Raw genomic sequence first — 16,735 nt, 5'->3', positions numbered from 1 at the left:
GGTCCCTTTCCACAAAGATCATCGAGAGAAAATTGCCTCTTCCTCCCCCCCCCCCCCCCCCCAATCCTCTCCATCGACCTGCCTACTTTCTTATTTCTCTCGCCTTCTTTTATTATTGGCGGGCCAACTGATATCCATTATGGCTTTAGTCTCGTCACTTGCATGTTATGAATCTGCTGATTAGAAGGCACTCTTTAGCGCTTCTCTCTCTCTCTCTCTCTCTCTCTCTCTCTCTCTCTCTCTCTATGTTCGCCCTTAATTGCGTCGGCTGGGAATCGGATGCTGCTGACTCCTCGTCTGCTCTGACCTAGGTACCGGCCCGATCCATACTCTTACTTGTCCATGAATTATTTCTCAGCTCTGCCGTCAGTATTGCCTTCAGTGCCCCAGTTTTACAACTCCTGCACACATCCATCTCCCGATCACATTACAGGTGGCCGCCGTTAGCACCATATGAACCTCCTCACCTCACGACCGAGGGACTGAGGATCTCACTGTGTAGTCCCTCAACCCTCAACCGGCCAACATCAGTACGAACAGACTGCCACAGGTGTCTGTGTTGTAACGTGTCGTATTTTGTTCGCGTAGTGTGCCGCGTTGCGGTTTCAATGATCTTTAAATACGCTCCAAACACAAATGAAAGTTGAAGTTACTGTCGTTAATCCTTGCGTTAAAAACCGATATTATTTCCAGAAAACCACATTAATACTCAAACACAATTACGAGGGCAGTTCAATAAGTAATGCAACACATTTTTTTTCTGAAACACGGGTTGTTTTATTCAGCATTGAAATACACCAGGTTATTCCCCAATCTTTTAGCTACACAACACTATTTTTCAACGTAATCTCCATTCAATGCTACGGCCTTACGCCACCTTGAAATGAGGGCCTGTATGCCTGCACGGTACCATTCCACTGGTCGATGTCGGAGCCAACGTCGTACTGCATCAATAACTTCTTCATCATCCGCGTAGTGCCTCCCACGGATTGCGTCCTTCATTGGGCTAAACATATGGAAATCCGACGGTGCGAGATCGGGGCTGTAGGGTGCATGAGGAAGAACAATCCACTGAAGTTTTCTGAGCTCCTCTCGGGTGCGAAGGCTTGTGTGAGGTCTTGCGTTGTCATGAAGAAGGAGAAGTTCGTTCAGATTTTTGTGGCTACGAACACGCTGAAGTCGTTTCTTCAATTTCTGAAGAGTAACACAATACACTTCAGAGTTGATCGTTTGACCATGGGGAAGGACATCGAACAGAATAACCCCTTCAGCGTCCCAGAAGACTGTAACCATGACTTTACCGGCTGAGGGTATGGCTTTAAACTTTTTCTTGGTAGGGGAGTGGGTGTGGCGCCACTCCATTGATTGCCGTTTTGTTTCACGTTCGAAGTGATGAACCCATGTTTCATCGCCTGTAACAGTCTTTGACAAGAAATTGTCACCCTCAGCCACATGACGAGCAAGCAATTCCGCACAGATGGTTATCCTTTGCTCTTTATGGTGTTCGGTTAGACAACGAGGGACCCAGCGGGAACAAACCTTTGAATATCCCAACTGGTGAACAATTGTGACAGCACTACCTACAGAGATGTCAAGTTGAGGACTGAGTTGTTTGATGGTGATCCGTCGATCATCTCGAACGAGTGTGTTCGCACGCTCCGCCATTGCAGGAGTCACAGCTGTGCACGGCCGGCCCGCACGCGGGAGATCAGACAGTCTTGCTTGACCTTGCGGCGATGATGACACACGCTTTGCCCAGCGACTCACCGTGCTTTTGTCCACTGCCAGATCACCGTAGACATTCTGCAAGCGCCTATGAATATCTGAGATGCCCTGGTTTTCCGCCAAAAGAAACTCGATCACTGCCCGTTGTTTGCAACGCACATCCGTTACAGACGCCATTTTAACAGCTCCGTACAGCGCTGCCACCTGTCGGAAGTCAATGAAACTATACGAGACGAAGCGGGAATGTTTGAAAATATTCCACAAGAAATTTCCGGTTTTTTCAACCAAAATTGGCCGAGAAAAAAAATGTGTTGCATTACTTATTGAACTGCCCTCGTATGACGCCAAAAACATTCCGATGCTGCGTCAGCATTTTTAACTGTTTATGGACAAAAGCGCAAAAGGTTCGCTTTTACATCTACACACATCACAGCAATAGATTTCAGTAGGGTATGAATTAAGAGTGTTCTCAGGGATTTCACTCTGAAATGGATTATTTTGTATGTAAAGGTGTAATACACTGTTGCTAATATTCACGTCCAACCAGCCTGTGTTTTTTGGTGTTATTCCGTGATCGCTGTGACGACGAATACGGTAAACTGAACGTACTCAGCAACTTATGTACGCTCCGAGAACTTTTTTTTTAATTGTTATTAAACATTTACCTTCAACCGTGGATAATGACTGAATGAAATTTTTCATAAATAAGTAGGCTTAGAGAGCCGTAATTGACAAAATTCATTAGGCCTCTAGTAGTGGCGGCCCACAATAGAGGACTGAAGCTACGTAAAAGTATCTTACATATCTCGGGTGAGTGCACCATATTACAAATAAAAGAAATTATTACACTTAACAAATTTACTACTGTATTCTGAAACCGTTTAAGTGATTACACCATTCAATTATTGTTAACAGGCCTGTATTTTAATAACAGCTATTACAATCACGTCCCATTAAGCCAGCGGTAATCTCTACGGGGCTAGAGTCAGCCTTTGTTCGCTGGACGAAAGAAGGAAGGAATAGTAATTATTAATGCGTTTTGCTGTCGGAATCAGAGTTTACACAGTCACATGCAGTTGTCCATCAGTTGTCGCTGATCACCTTTTATCACTCGATTCACGCGATTTCTTTCGTTTGCTATCTCACTAATCAAAAATTATTCTGTCGGTTTTCCAGCAACTCCTAACCAGGAGACGGTACAGTGTTCCGGAAATTTAACCGTGTGCAGTACAGAGAGCCTGGTGGCACTTCTCAGTTTGACTTGCCAAATATTTGATCCGGATTTGTTGAGTGTGTCCTTCGCCGACCGTGGTGTAACGACGCCGCGGAAGGACACTGACGGTGCGAACGACGGCTCCTGACATTTGGTTCACGAACCCGTGCTGCTTCAAATGACGCGACCTAACTGACGCAGTAAACACAATGACGGCACTACCCTTCTGTCTGTATGTTAGCAGGGTAGTGCAGTCATGAATAGACGTGACGGCTATAAGGGAATGTGTGTTAGGTCTTTTTACAGTCCGGGTGATGCTACAGTTCTGTCACAGACCCATCGCGGAAGGGAATAATACACAGAAATATGAATGATGAATGAAGTGCTTTCCTATGTAAGAGTCTGGCATCCAAACAATTGCGACTCCAAGTAGGGCACTATTTGAAACAGGATGTAAATGGAGAAGTACTTTGATAATTATTGATTATCTCACCTTGTGTACGTGCTTTATGGTAAAAAAAATGTACTCTTTGTGAAACGCATGGTTCTGCTTCTGTTCTTTTGTAGAGAAACATCGCAATGCCTTACAGGAAAGTATAATAGGACGAAACGTAATTGTAAGTGATTTCAAACATTGTTGCAGAGTCTGTGCATGCTTTCTGGATAAATCATTGTTCTCGTGTTTCTCGTACTGTTTCTCATATGTGGCTTCGTTTGTAGCCGGTTCTCATTCAACAGCAGTCGTTGTTTTTATTGACTGGGAAGGAGAATGCTGGCGTGTCTGTCACAATGATTATGACCACAAAGTAACATATGTATTCGTATCGCAGCAACTGTCTGTAACAGTTGGATAACTCTGGGCTGTACAAATCAAATGCGCGCCAAATATGTTCATTATGTATGGGAGTGAGTAGCTTAATGGGCTACAGCTACCAACTCAGAATGTATCTGATCATCTTTCACTTTGTCTTGTTAATAATGATTTCTTTCATATTTCCTAAACGCGTATGATAACGATAGGTATCAGAATCCAAACTCTACAGCAGTATTCTCACCAACAAGGTAGTCACAACAAATCAGAAAGGAGTATCTCAGAGCTTGCTCCTGCCGTTGTCAATAACATACGAAACAGGGTCCAGATGTCTAATTTTAGGGAAGTAATTTTAGGGAAGTAATAATTTTAGGGAAGTAATACTCGATGGCAAATGAGGAATAATAAATTAAACAAATAATCGTGAATAGTATCTGAAGCTGTTCTGGGATAGCAGAGCTGTTGCAAATGTATTAGAGCTGAGACAACCGTTGGTCGCAGCAGAAATTTGCAAATTTGTGGGGATTGGCAACGTGTGTCGAAATGTCATCACACCAACATATTGCGAAAAAAAACGAAATACGTGCCAGCGCAGGACCTATGCGAATAGGCCGTCCATACTATAATTGTAACTGCATCACTACAGTGTTTGGCGCTAAAAGACCTATTTAGCCATGGGATGTCACTAACTACCGAAACAGTACCAACAGCTCGTAGACTTTTCTTCACCCTCCCTCTTCCTCAGTTCTCACAGTTTAGAATTGTACTTCTGTGTGTGAATCCTGACGTAAATATTTTTGCATTTTCCAATACTAATCGTGGTAAAAGTCCAAATTAAAGGAATTATTTGAATGAAATGGCAGTCATCACACAATGACTTTTCCTCTGGACAACCTTAGGTGAAATCCTATTCGAGGTATTATCATTAAATTTAGTTACTGTGATATTTTAGGTATTGTGACTCAAAATACCGATCTGATATGAAATTCCGATAGGTAAAAGCAAGCAGAGTGCTGTTATCTTCGATAATTTTGCACATTATAAGTATTGAGATGATCTTCCTAAACAGAAAAGTTTCTGTCACAGTGTGTGTGGTTCAACACACACAATTTCAGATACACGCCATGAAAGAGAGAAGATTAAGGTTTTGGATGTTGGTAGGTCCATTTTTACAGGCTTTCCAAATAGAAATGGTGAAAATTATCTTCGTCTGACACTGAGTTTTGTGAATGGGTTCATGACCAATGGGTTGCGGCAGTAATTACCAATAATGACAATTTTAAAAGATTTTGCTATTTTAATATATTTTGACTTTTGTCTAATTACTATGAATTCCGAGAAAGATAGTTATATAAGAGGCGTGAGAGCTCAAGTTCCATCCGGATGTTATGTCAGGAACTTCATTACAACACTTCTTATCAATAAGCATACCTCCTTGTGTTCGTTAAATTCGATATGGTTTGGCTCTTTATCTTCCAGAAAATAGTGTTATATCTTCGATGTCTCTTTTTCTTGTGTTTACATGTTGCACCAGGCATGGAGTGAACTCAGTAATGTCATACATTAAAGTTCAAATCTGTGAATCGGTATTCATGGAATTTGTTATCATCACATTATTGAATCCAATGTCATTTCACGGTTATATAATGGTAGCGAAGCAGGCAGTGGAACAGGAAACATGTTTTATCTCGTGGTCTCACCGCTATACACATTCCAGCATATTGTCTCTCAATTACGAGAACGGGCACCAATACTGCCTGAATAAGAACGGCCTATAACAGGTACCTCATATTAAATGACATGTAGGGTACAATGTAAAGAATAAGAAGTACAGTGTTTGATTAGCAAGGTGACACTAGTTGTTCAGTGAGGTTTAACTAGTGTGTTACATTTCTTCGTATGAAAGTTCCGTGTGACGTACCGAAATCTCCGCCCACAGGGGAACAGAATGAAAAGTGGAACAGTTATTGACGAATGTAGTTGTAATAGATCTGTTATTTAGATAAAAATGAACTCAAAATCAAATAAACTTCATTCAGTTCTGCTCGGAGTAAATCGGGACGTTGCGCAGCAAGCCACACCTGTCGCTCCTTTGCAGGCGAGATGAGTTGCTGCCCGTGGTCCGCGCTGCTGCTGCCGCTGCTGGTGCTGCTGGCAGTGGGCGGCTGCTGGTCGGCGGACATCTTGTTCATCGCGCCGACGCCGTCCGTCAGCCACGCGCTGCCAATCAACGCCGTGATCCGCGCTCTGCTGGCCAGGGGGCACCGCGTCACACACATCACGCCGGACCCCATGCAGGTAGCGTGTCGGGCTGAAGCCGGGCGTGGACTGCGGGAAAACAAGCAAACGTTGAAACCTGCGAAGATCCCAGCGAGGATCCCCCCCCACTCTACCTCCCTGCGACACTCACCCCGCACTCAGCTCGCCCACGACGGGTCCTCACCCCACCCCCATACCTCGCTCACGAACGGGACCTCACCCCATCCCCATACCTCGCTCACGAACGGGACGTCACCCCACCCCCTATAGTTCCCTCACAACGGAAGACCGGAAACAGTACCTGCATTTGCGTATGGAAATACGACTGTCTTCATAACGTTTTTGTTATCAGTATGATTTTTATATTCTTCATTTCTTTAGGTCTAATGAGTCAAGCTACATTTTACAAACAGAGACTAGAAACAAGATAGTGAAGCTAATGCAAATAGTGCAAGCTGTTTGGTGGATAAAGCTTACATTTATGTCTCTACTGACATAACACAGTATTTTTACTGTGCTGTTTTGGTTTGTGTTTGTTCTGTCTCTTATAATCTGGAAAGATTTTTTTGGATGAATAAAAGAAATAAACTCTGTTGCCATCTGCGGCATCGTAAGCTTTTATTACCGACATACGTAACATTTCCAACCACATCATTTGCGAAGTGTAGTTTTCCCGAAAGATCACGTCATATTAAGCGATTAATTTGATGATAATTGGCTCACATTATAATTAACAGACTGCACGTTTGTACTTCGCTTTCATTTATTATTTTAAATCATTCGTGATTTTTTGTTCCGCTTGTTGTAAATACCATTAGGTACCGGAAATCCATTTTTAAGTTATAGACACTTCCACTTCATCAATAACATACAGTTATAATCGTAGTCGTGTCTGTAAACGTTTACATTAATACCTGAAACTTAAAGTCTTTGCATTATTCGTTGGAAATTGTTCAGTTTCTAGTTCTCGTTCTAGGAGTAACATATCTGCGACGATACGTATCATTTTGCTCCGGTTGGGCGGAGCATCTTGCTGATCAGGGGTGGAGCTTAAGTGGGGTGGGCGGGGACTATTTGTCGGGATCTTCGCAGGTTTTAAGCTCATGTGGGAAAACACTGCCGCCTCACTGTCAGCCCCTCGAGACCTGCCGTCGGATTCAGGCCTGTTCGAGACTTCTGCAGACTTCAGCAGTACTCCTGCACGCTGCTCCTGTACGTTTCCTCACGCCGTCTACTGGCCATACATTGGACCGTCTTCTTTGTCGTTTCATATCTCTTGGAATCCAGCAAATGATCTCCATGGTCTGCCTACAATCCTTTCGCCTGGGTTAATGCCTCCACGAGGATAATGGAATGTAGTCGAATTAAGTCAGGTGATGTTGAGGGTATTAGATTAGGAAATGAGACACTTAAAGTAGTAAAGGAGGTTTGCTATTTGGGGAGCAAAATAACTGATGATGGTCGAAGTAGAGAGGATATAAAATGTAGACTGGCAATGGCAAGGAAAGCGTTTCTAAAGAAGAGAAATTTGTTAACATCGAGTATAGATTTAAGCGTCAGGAAATCATTTCTGAAAGTATTTGTATGGAGTGTAGCCATGTATGGAAGTGAAACATGGACAGTAAATAGTTTGGAAAAGAAGAGAATAGAAGCTTTCGAAATGTGGTGCTACAGAAGAATGCTGAAGATTAGATGGGTAGATCACATAACTAATGAGGAAGTATTGAATAGGATTGGGGAAAAGAGAAGTTTGTGGCACAACTTGACCAGAAGAAGGGATCGGTTGGTAGGACATGTTCTGAGGCATCTAGGGATCACCAATTTAGTATTGGAGGGCAGCGTGGAGGGTAAAAATCGCAGGGGGAGACCTAGAGATGAATACACTAAGCAGATTCAGAAGGATGTAGGTTGCAGTAGGTACTGGGAGATGAAGAAGCTTGCACAGGATAGAGTAGCATGGAGAGCTGCATCAAACCAGTCTCAGGACTGAAGACCACAACAACAACAACATAATTAAGTCATTCACTACAGTCTGTTTACAGTTCCATATCATTTTCTATCTCGACTGGTGTTTTCCAAGTTGCATACCGATCAGTCCTCAGCTGTTTTCACCTTAATAGGGCATGTTTCACTGCGAAAAGTAAAAACAGGATATACATGCTGACTGTGAGCTTTCCTTTTCAGACATACAACTACTCCGTTTTGAAAACCCTATTTAGTTCACCAAAAGCACTCAGCATTCTACATTCCTGTCACTTCACCTACCAAATAAATTGAAATATTTAATAAGCTTCCTTTAATTTACGCCTATGGTCACAAACTTTTTGTTAAGATTACTGGTTTCGGTCTTTAATGACCATCATCAGATCTGTTTCATAAAGACCTAAACCAGTAATCTGTTAACAAAACGTTTGTGACCATAGGCGTAAATTAAAGGAAACTTATTACATATACAGGTCACTGTTTTTTCGCGACAATGTGAAAATACAAATATTTATCAACAAATTCCAGCTGCTGGATTTCATTTGCCTATATGCAAACTACTGTTCCTTATAATTACCGAAACAATGGCAATGGATACTTTTATTCAGTTCTCAGAAATGAAAAATGGTCCAATGGCTCTGAGCACTATGGGACTTAACTTCTGAGGTCATCAGTCCCCTAGACTTAGAACTACTTACACCTAACTAACCTAAGGACATCATACACATCCATGCCCGAGGCGGAATTCGAACCTGCGACCGTGGCGGTCGCGCGGTTCCAGACTGTAGCGCCTACAACCGCTCGGCCACTCCGGAGGGATTAGAAATGAAAATATATTTTAAGTAATAACTTCCCTAATGAAAGTAGCTCCAAATACAGTTTTTTTCTGTTCTGAGCTTAATATTTCTCGCATTGTTAGTTTCTGTGGGATTCTATTTGAATTACTGTGCATTGGTAATTGGTCATCTGCAATAAAATCGTGCTCTGTCCCTCAAACCAGAACGGATTTAGAAAGCTTCGCTCGCGCAAAACTGAGCTTCCCATTTTCTCGCGCGATATTCTGCGAACCACGAATGAAGGCTACAGGGAAATTCCACATTCCTATATTTCCGGAAAGTGGTTGACACCGTGGCCCACTGTAGACTGCTAAAGTCCGTTCTTACGCTGCAGGTTTTCTTACATGTGTGTGTCTCGAAGACGACTTAGTAAGTAATGGAACTCAGTACATTGTACTCTACGGCGATGTTCATCAGACAAGGGTGTCGTTAGGAATCCACAAGGGAAGCGTGACAGGACCGCTTTTATTCTGTATGTACATTAATCACCTGGCGGACAGGCAGAGCAGCAATTTATGGCTGCTTATCGATGGCGCTGCAATGTACGGAAAGGCGTTGTCGTTGAGTGACTGTAGGATGATGGAAGCTTACTCAGGCAAAATATCTAATCGTGTGGTGACTGGTAGCTTCCTTAGCAATAATTATTTTAACGAAATTAGGTCTAAAAACTGATTTTTCTCTGCTGTTATTTCCTTCATTTATCTGTTTTGTTAGGTCCTGCTGTATCCTCTTTGCGTTACAGTCCTGTAACGTTCGCTTACAGCATTAGTAGCATGCTGCTTGAGACGGTTATATCCATCAAATATCCAGGGGTATCAGTGTAAAGCGGTTCGAAATGCAACGAGTACGTGAGGTCAGTACAAGGAAAGCGAATTATCGGCTTCCGTTTATCGGGAGAATTTTAGGGAAGTATAGCTCATCTGCAGAGCAGTGGTGCGACCCAGTCTTTCACCTCTGCTCAGGTGTTCGGCGTCCCCATCGCGTCGGTTTAAAGAAAAATATCGAAGTTATTCAGAGGCGCACTGTTATGTTTCTCACCAGTCGTTTGATCAACACGTGTCTTTTACAGAGATATCCCTTTAGAGACTGGAATCTCTGGACGAAAGACGACGATGTTACCGCGAAACTCTGTTGGAAACTTTTAGAGAAATGAAATTTGTACCGACTGCAAGAAGATTCTACTGCTGCTAACGTACATTCTGCGTAATGAAGGCGAAGACAAATTAAGGAAATTAGGGTTCCTGCGGAGGCAACAGGCAGTCGTTTTCCCCTCGCTTCATTTGCAAGTTTACAAAGTATGCTGCGCCATGCATGCTACGGTGGTTTGCGCGTATATATATAGATGTACTTGTTACTGTGAGTTTTGCTGGAAAGGTAAAGAAATTACGCCGGCCGCTGTGAGAGAGAGCATCTAGACGCTTCACTCCGGAACCGCGCTGCTGCTACGGTCGCAGGTTCGAATCCTGCCTCGGGCATGGATGTGTATGATGTCCTTAGGTCAGTTAGGTTTAAGTAGTTCTAAGTCTAGGGGACTGATGACCTCAGATGTTAAGTCCCATAGTGCTTCGACCCATTTGAACCATTTTGAAAGAAATTACTTTATCTATAAAAGGGATTTTGCTGCACAAAAATATTTCGCTACTATATTTCACTATTGAAATAGGATTGGGGAGAAGAGAAGTTTGTGGCACAACTTGACCAGAAGAAGGGGTCGGTTGGTAGGACATGTTCTGAGGCATCAAGGGATCACCAATTTAGTATTGGAGGGCAGCGTGGAGGGTAAAAATCGTAGGGGGAGACCAAGAGATGAATACACTAAGCAGATTCAGAAGGATGTAGGTTGCAGTAGGTACTGGGAGATGAAGAACCTTGCACAGGATAGAGTAGCATGGAGAGCTGCATCAAACCAGTCTCAGGACTGAAGACCACAACAACAACAACAACAACATTTCACTATTAGTATTTCGAAACGTCCGTTCTCCGGTTTATGCGCAGCTGTTGTGGGATTTTGAACACAAAGACAACAAATGTTTATGCGGAACTTTACCCACAGGTTTCACTTTCTCCCTTCATCAAAGACATTGTTTACTTCGCTGCTGTGTGTCCAGTTCCTGTTGATGTTTAGTTGTTTTCATATGAGTTATTACATTCTTACAGAAGTGAATAAAAGTGTCCACCGATGATGGCACAAATCGGCTGAAACATATTTGAGCATTTATAAATAACAATTGTCATCATAGGCGGACCTGAAATATACCAATTTTTGTCTGAAAATACGACTACTGCTAGAACTACAAAACCAAATCCTGAATAATAGATTCTAAGATCGTGACAATCAGTTATGTTCGAAACTGACACCCGTTACCGAAGCATAAACGGAAAGTATTTGAACGCGTCGTATAATTTGATCCAGAAAGTTACCTGCGTCCTTGTAACTATAGATCTGCACTGCTCCAGTAATGCAACTACTAAGTAATACCTAACGCATAACCTTAGCTCGGCATTGCAGCATCTGATATGTATCGGAATGTCAATTTGTCGTAGTGAAGTGCACATGCAACATGACAGTTTAACGGTATTTAAGTTGCGAAGGACGTCTTTTCGATCCTTGAAAGGTGAGCCGTTCGTCGCACTGGGTTGGATTACAATGTCTTCCTAACAATAATTCAGTGCTTGCTGCAACAAGGCAAGGCAGATGAAGGAAGGGGCTAGACGAGATAGCTTAAGTGTTAAAGCTTCACAAGGTAACAGGTATTAAGTCATTGGCTACGTTGTGAGATCACTGTCAGAGAAATGCAAAACGACTCAGAAAGGCAAGTGAATAGATGGTGGACAATCGGATTGTAAAGAACTGCGTACGAGAGGATAACCATACTGCCGCGGTGTATAGATATCGCTGACGAGCGCCTGTTTCAGTATCGTAAAGTATATTCTACCCTCAAATATTATGATGGTGGAGGCAAAGAAAGCTTGTCATAACGAAACAGCGTTTGTACAAGGAAAACTGCTAGTGTGAGAGACAGATTGCTTTAGTCATGCACTACACGCTGCAAACAGTGTATCCAGCGGAACGACAAATGGATCCCGTCTTCTTGGATTCCCGAATCGCGTTGCACTGTGCATGATCGTCCACTACTGACCAATACCTGTGTCTGACCCGCTGGATATTTGATTAAAGGGATCCAGTACGTTATATTGAACGGCGAGTGTTCAGCAGAAACTAAAGTGACATCGCGTGTGTCACACGGAAGCGTAATACGACACCAAATACTCTGTGCACATAAACCACCTGCCACTTAGGATCCATAGTATTGGCACGAAATACTCTCCGCCATACGCTGTGTCGTATCTTGCAGTCGATAAATGTAGATTTGTTTCATTGATGGTATTTCCTCGTGTCTCACACTAACGTCCCTTAGTACCTGTGGAGGGCAAATAAACAGGTACATCAGGAGTTGCGCGCGTTAAAACTTTTGTGTCCTCTGAAGAAGCCACAAGCGGCGAGCGGAAAGTTGGGGGAAGCAGGGAGCCGTCCAGACGGGTGTGCGGTGCGCCGGTGCCCTGCGTGTGAAACTGTTGTGGGCTTGCGCAGTCGGTTGCCGAGCGACAGTTACCTTCCTCTCTGCTCCATGCACTGTAGTTTGCCGATATCGACGTGTCGTAGGTGCTTTTGTACTTTCATCGAGTTGACACGAGGATTCAAAGATTGATAAATGGATAAAGATAGCACGTACGGTGTAAGAAACAAACGAAACAAAGTAGCAATGAGATGGCTGACCCCCGCCCCCTTTTCTCTGCGTAATGGCAACCAATTTGTGCACACTTACTTACGTTGTCTTATACTAAACAGACGAGACTACGACATGATGATAATTCACATAAATTCCCTGATGCCATTTGTGGATACAGTGTTCTTCTTGATGACACCGAAAGAAAAATACGTACTTGCTTGTGCCAAAGCATTTTGCTCTGTTAGAAAAATAAAACTAAATTCACGCGAAAGCCTTGAAGCTTACTTAACCAGAACAAAGTTCATGGATATTTATTAGGTATCAAAAATTTCGTATACAGGGTGATTCTTCCACGGTATACGAACTCTAGGGATTGATCGATAAGAGAAGAAAAAAGGTCTAATGGACTTATGTTCGGAAATACATGGTTTCCATGCTAGAGACCATTTATTCAATCCTACTTTGTTACAGTGACTGGGGTCTACGTGCTGTACCATGCAGCCACAGTTACAGTATGCTTGGTTTCCTCCAAGACTACTGTTCCTCACACTTCATACCTTAGCGCCGTCACCTGCCATAGTAATTGTCCGATTGACTTCTCTTGCTGACTCATCTTTTAGTGGATGTGATACAGCGCTGTACACAATGTATAACACTCCTAACTGCTACTGCTATACCATAACCTTAAAGTAGGAGTCAGTTTGTAAAACAGAACTATTTTGCTATAGCAATTATGGTATAAAGCAACAGATCTGTGTTACCCTCTGAGAGGAATTTTGTTATGTTGACCGTGTTGTTCCTAACGGAGGTGGCTTATCGGAAATGAGAGTCAGAATTACGTTAATATTGGAATAGTGACAAACAAAATTTTGCCTAGCTATACTGTTTATAGAATAAGGGAAATGGTCGCCAGCCTAATTAAGCAAGAGAAAGATTAACGTTCTCGTTTATGAAAGTAGGTATAAGTAACTATAATGGACAAACACAACCTAGACTTAGCCACACGCGAGTGCAATGAACTCTGACACACATACGTTTTAAGATTGAAGCTAACGACTGGAGCAGCACAAAAACTATTTGCAAATTTATAACACGTACAGAAAAACACTATCACTTTCAGGGTTTACACAAACTGAGTGGTCTTTATACTGTTAATATGCACACAAGAGAGATAAACATTTAGTGATCATGAACATATAATTTCCTACTATGCAGTTTTCTACTTTTACTACCGTGAAACATAAAATTAACATTAATGTAAGATACTGCCCCACTTTCTGATGTTAACAACAGGCAGTAGTGTGATTATTTACTAAGCAAAACTCTATAAGCCACTGTCTTGAGAAATTTTAATTTAAAGTTGGCAATAAGACTTTAATAAGCAGTTTTACTAGGAAAATTAATTCAGCAAGCATAATTAACTTTAACTTTCTCTTTACTATGTTCAAAGGGCATCAATTAGAAAACTGGGTTTCAATGTACTTTCAGTAAGGACACTCGGTAATCACTTTACTTCAAACGGAGAGGACCCTGAGAGGTGTTATGATGAGGATTAAAATCAAGGTAGGTACATAAATTCAGATATGAATTACCTTATATTTCAACACACTAACACATCCATTAGGCTGATCCTTCACTGTACATCAATGCAGTATTCCGATACAAAGATTGCGCAATGTGGTGGCAACTGCATGTTGGTAGGTGGAATTGCAGGTAGAATTGCTGGACTCTGTCATTTCTTGGTGGCGATGATAAATACAAATTCCAGAATAGTTCCAGCTATTTATCCACCCATCCGAGGCATTGGAAAGTAGCAGAAAAAGCCTCCCTCGGAATCATCACAATATGCATCTGTTACTTGGCAGTGCACGGACTCGTAGCTCGTCCCCGACTGCTGGCTCGTCCCCGACTGGTAGCTTGTCCCCGACTGGCTATCAGTTCCACGTTTTCCACCTAGGCCAACCACAATTTGCGCGCGCTACACAGTTTCATTCCCGAGGGGAACCACTACACCTTTTACATACAGAATAACTAAGAGCCCTAAGTGAAGGTCAGCAGTTTACATAACAGCAAACAAACACATTAAATAAAACAGAACATTTTCACATATTGACACTTCTACAAAAAATTATTCACACAAAATTACAATTATATACAGTAAGTTTTGTTCCCTCCAAATGGGACAAAGAATTTTAAATTACAGATACACTACTTTGCATAGAATCAAATCACGACATCAAAGGTTTGACAAAGAAAAGAGTACACAATTTTATGTTATCGATTCAAACACATTTACAGACAATCAACATTGTAACATTAAATAAAGCAAAAAAAAAAAATAAATAAATCCATACAGCATAAGAGCTGTGATGTTACAAATGGTTGCATATCAGAATCGAGAGCTTGCCGAAATGGTGTTTATTTACTGAAAGGCAAATGGCAACGGACGGCGGCAGCAGGGTCGTATCAGGAGACATATTCCCGCCGACATCTACTGCAGCATTCAACGTTTACAACAGCGTTTCGCCGTTGGTCTGAGACAGGGCCGTTTCAGGAAGCAGGAAATCATCAAGGACGTACCAGAACTGTTCGGACACCAGACTTGGGGGGAGGGGGGGGGGAGAGTGATTAATACTGTGGAAAGCTAAAGCCGCCTCACTACCAGGCAATTGACCAACCAGTACAGGGTAAGCGAGAAGACCGTGTGCAACATTCTCCATGATAATTGCTACTACCCTTATCACTTACAGCTTGTACAGAGCTTATAAGGCCACCTTTAGGCGGAGCGGTAACTTTTATAACAGTCATCTGTGGGATAGTATGCATAAACCCCATGGTGTGGTGACAGCGAATCATCAGCATCGGTGCATCCGGAATGTGTGGGCCGGGATAATTGGCGATCGTATTTTGAGACCAGTGCTCCTTGGAAGTCGCCTAACAGGCCGGAACTATCGGCATTTCTTGCGGATGACTTTGCCTCCGCTCCTGGAAGAACTGCCATCGATGATTCGAAGGATTATGTGGCTGCTACATGATGGTTCTCCAGCCCACTCCTCCGTTAACGTCCAGACGCATTTCAATCGTGTCTTCCTGGTCGATGGATCAGACGAGGGGATCCAGTTGCACGGCCTGCTCGTTCACCAGATCTTAACCCGTGCTATTTCTGGTTATAGGGCCATCTCAGAAGTATCCTACGTGCAGAGTCCAGTCCAGATGTGGAGACAGTGGAGACTTTGACACACTTCGGATGCAGTATGGTCGATGTGAACGTGTGAGACAGAAAATGCTACGGCGCATACACGCATGCGTTAAGGCACATGGAAACCATTTTCAACACATACTGTAACTGTGGCTGCACCGACCGGCCAGTGTGACCCAGCGGTTCTAGGCGCTACAGTCTGAAACCGCGCGACCGCTCCGGTCGCAGGTTCGAGTCCTGCCTCGGGCATGGATGTGTGTGATGTCCTTAGGTTAGTTAGGTTTAAGTAGTTCTAAGTTCTAGGGGACTGATGATCTCAGATGTTAAGTCCCGTAGTGCTCAGAGCCGTTTGTGATTGCACGGTATTAGACCACAGTCTCTGTAACAATGTATGATTGAATAAATGGTCTCTAGCATCGAAACGAAGCATTTCCGGACATACGTTCATTAGACCTTTCTTGTTCCATACCCTCTCATCGATCAATCCCTAGTGTTTGTGTATGGTTGAAAAAATCACCCTGAATAACATTCTTTAGTGGTTTACCTTTTTCTTGATTTCTTTTAGGTTACTTACCAGATTTTATCAAAAGACAAATGGGAGTTCGAATCCTGTTTCTCCTTATTTTCAATATTTAGGAAGAAGACTCTCCATTAACTTTTATTACATATGGTTATACACTCATGCTCATAAATTAAGGATAATTGGAGAATGTGGTGCCACACAACGTGGCACTACACAAAACTGGCGCTAATAGCATAGGCACATAGGGAACACACATGACACAGAACTGTAAGTCCACGGTGTTGGTGATAAGTTGAGAAAACCGTCCCGAAACACATGTGCTACAAAACGCCACTGTTCACTGCGCATGTACCCCGACATCAAGAAGGGATATGAATCACCATACACACGTACACAGGCCTCACAACTGGTTGGCACTCTCTGGATCTGGTGGTCGAGCACCTGCTGGGGTGTAG

At 42.8% G+C, this 16,735-nt stretch overlaps 1 protein-coding gene across 1 annotated transcript in view; it reads left to right on the top strand.

Annotated features, from left to right (window-relative positions):
• The window catches only part of LOC126094439 (UDP-glycosyltransferase UGT5-like), a 156,557-nt gene that overhangs the window by 67,020 nt on the left and 72,802 nt on the right, over positions 1-16,735 (top strand). Inside the window, exon 2 of the mRNA XM_049908807.1 lies at positions 5,848-6,047. Within this exon, the coding sequence (XP_049764764.1) occupies positions 5,853-6,047 (195 nt within the window). The 5' untranslated portion in view covers positions 5,848-5,852. The remainder of the gene's footprint in view (positions 1-5,847; positions 6,048-16,735) is intronic.

The sequence above is a fragment of the Schistocerca cancellata genome, chromosome 8 (assembly GCF_023864275.1).
Source record: "Schistocerca cancellata isolate TAMUIC-IGC-003103 chromosome 8, iqSchCanc2.1, whole genome shotgun sequence".
NCBI classification, from domain to species: Eukaryota; Metazoa; Arthropoda; class Insecta; order Orthoptera; family Acrididae; genus Schistocerca; species Schistocerca cancellata.
This window is presented reverse-complemented; position numbering and strand designations above follow the sequence as displayed.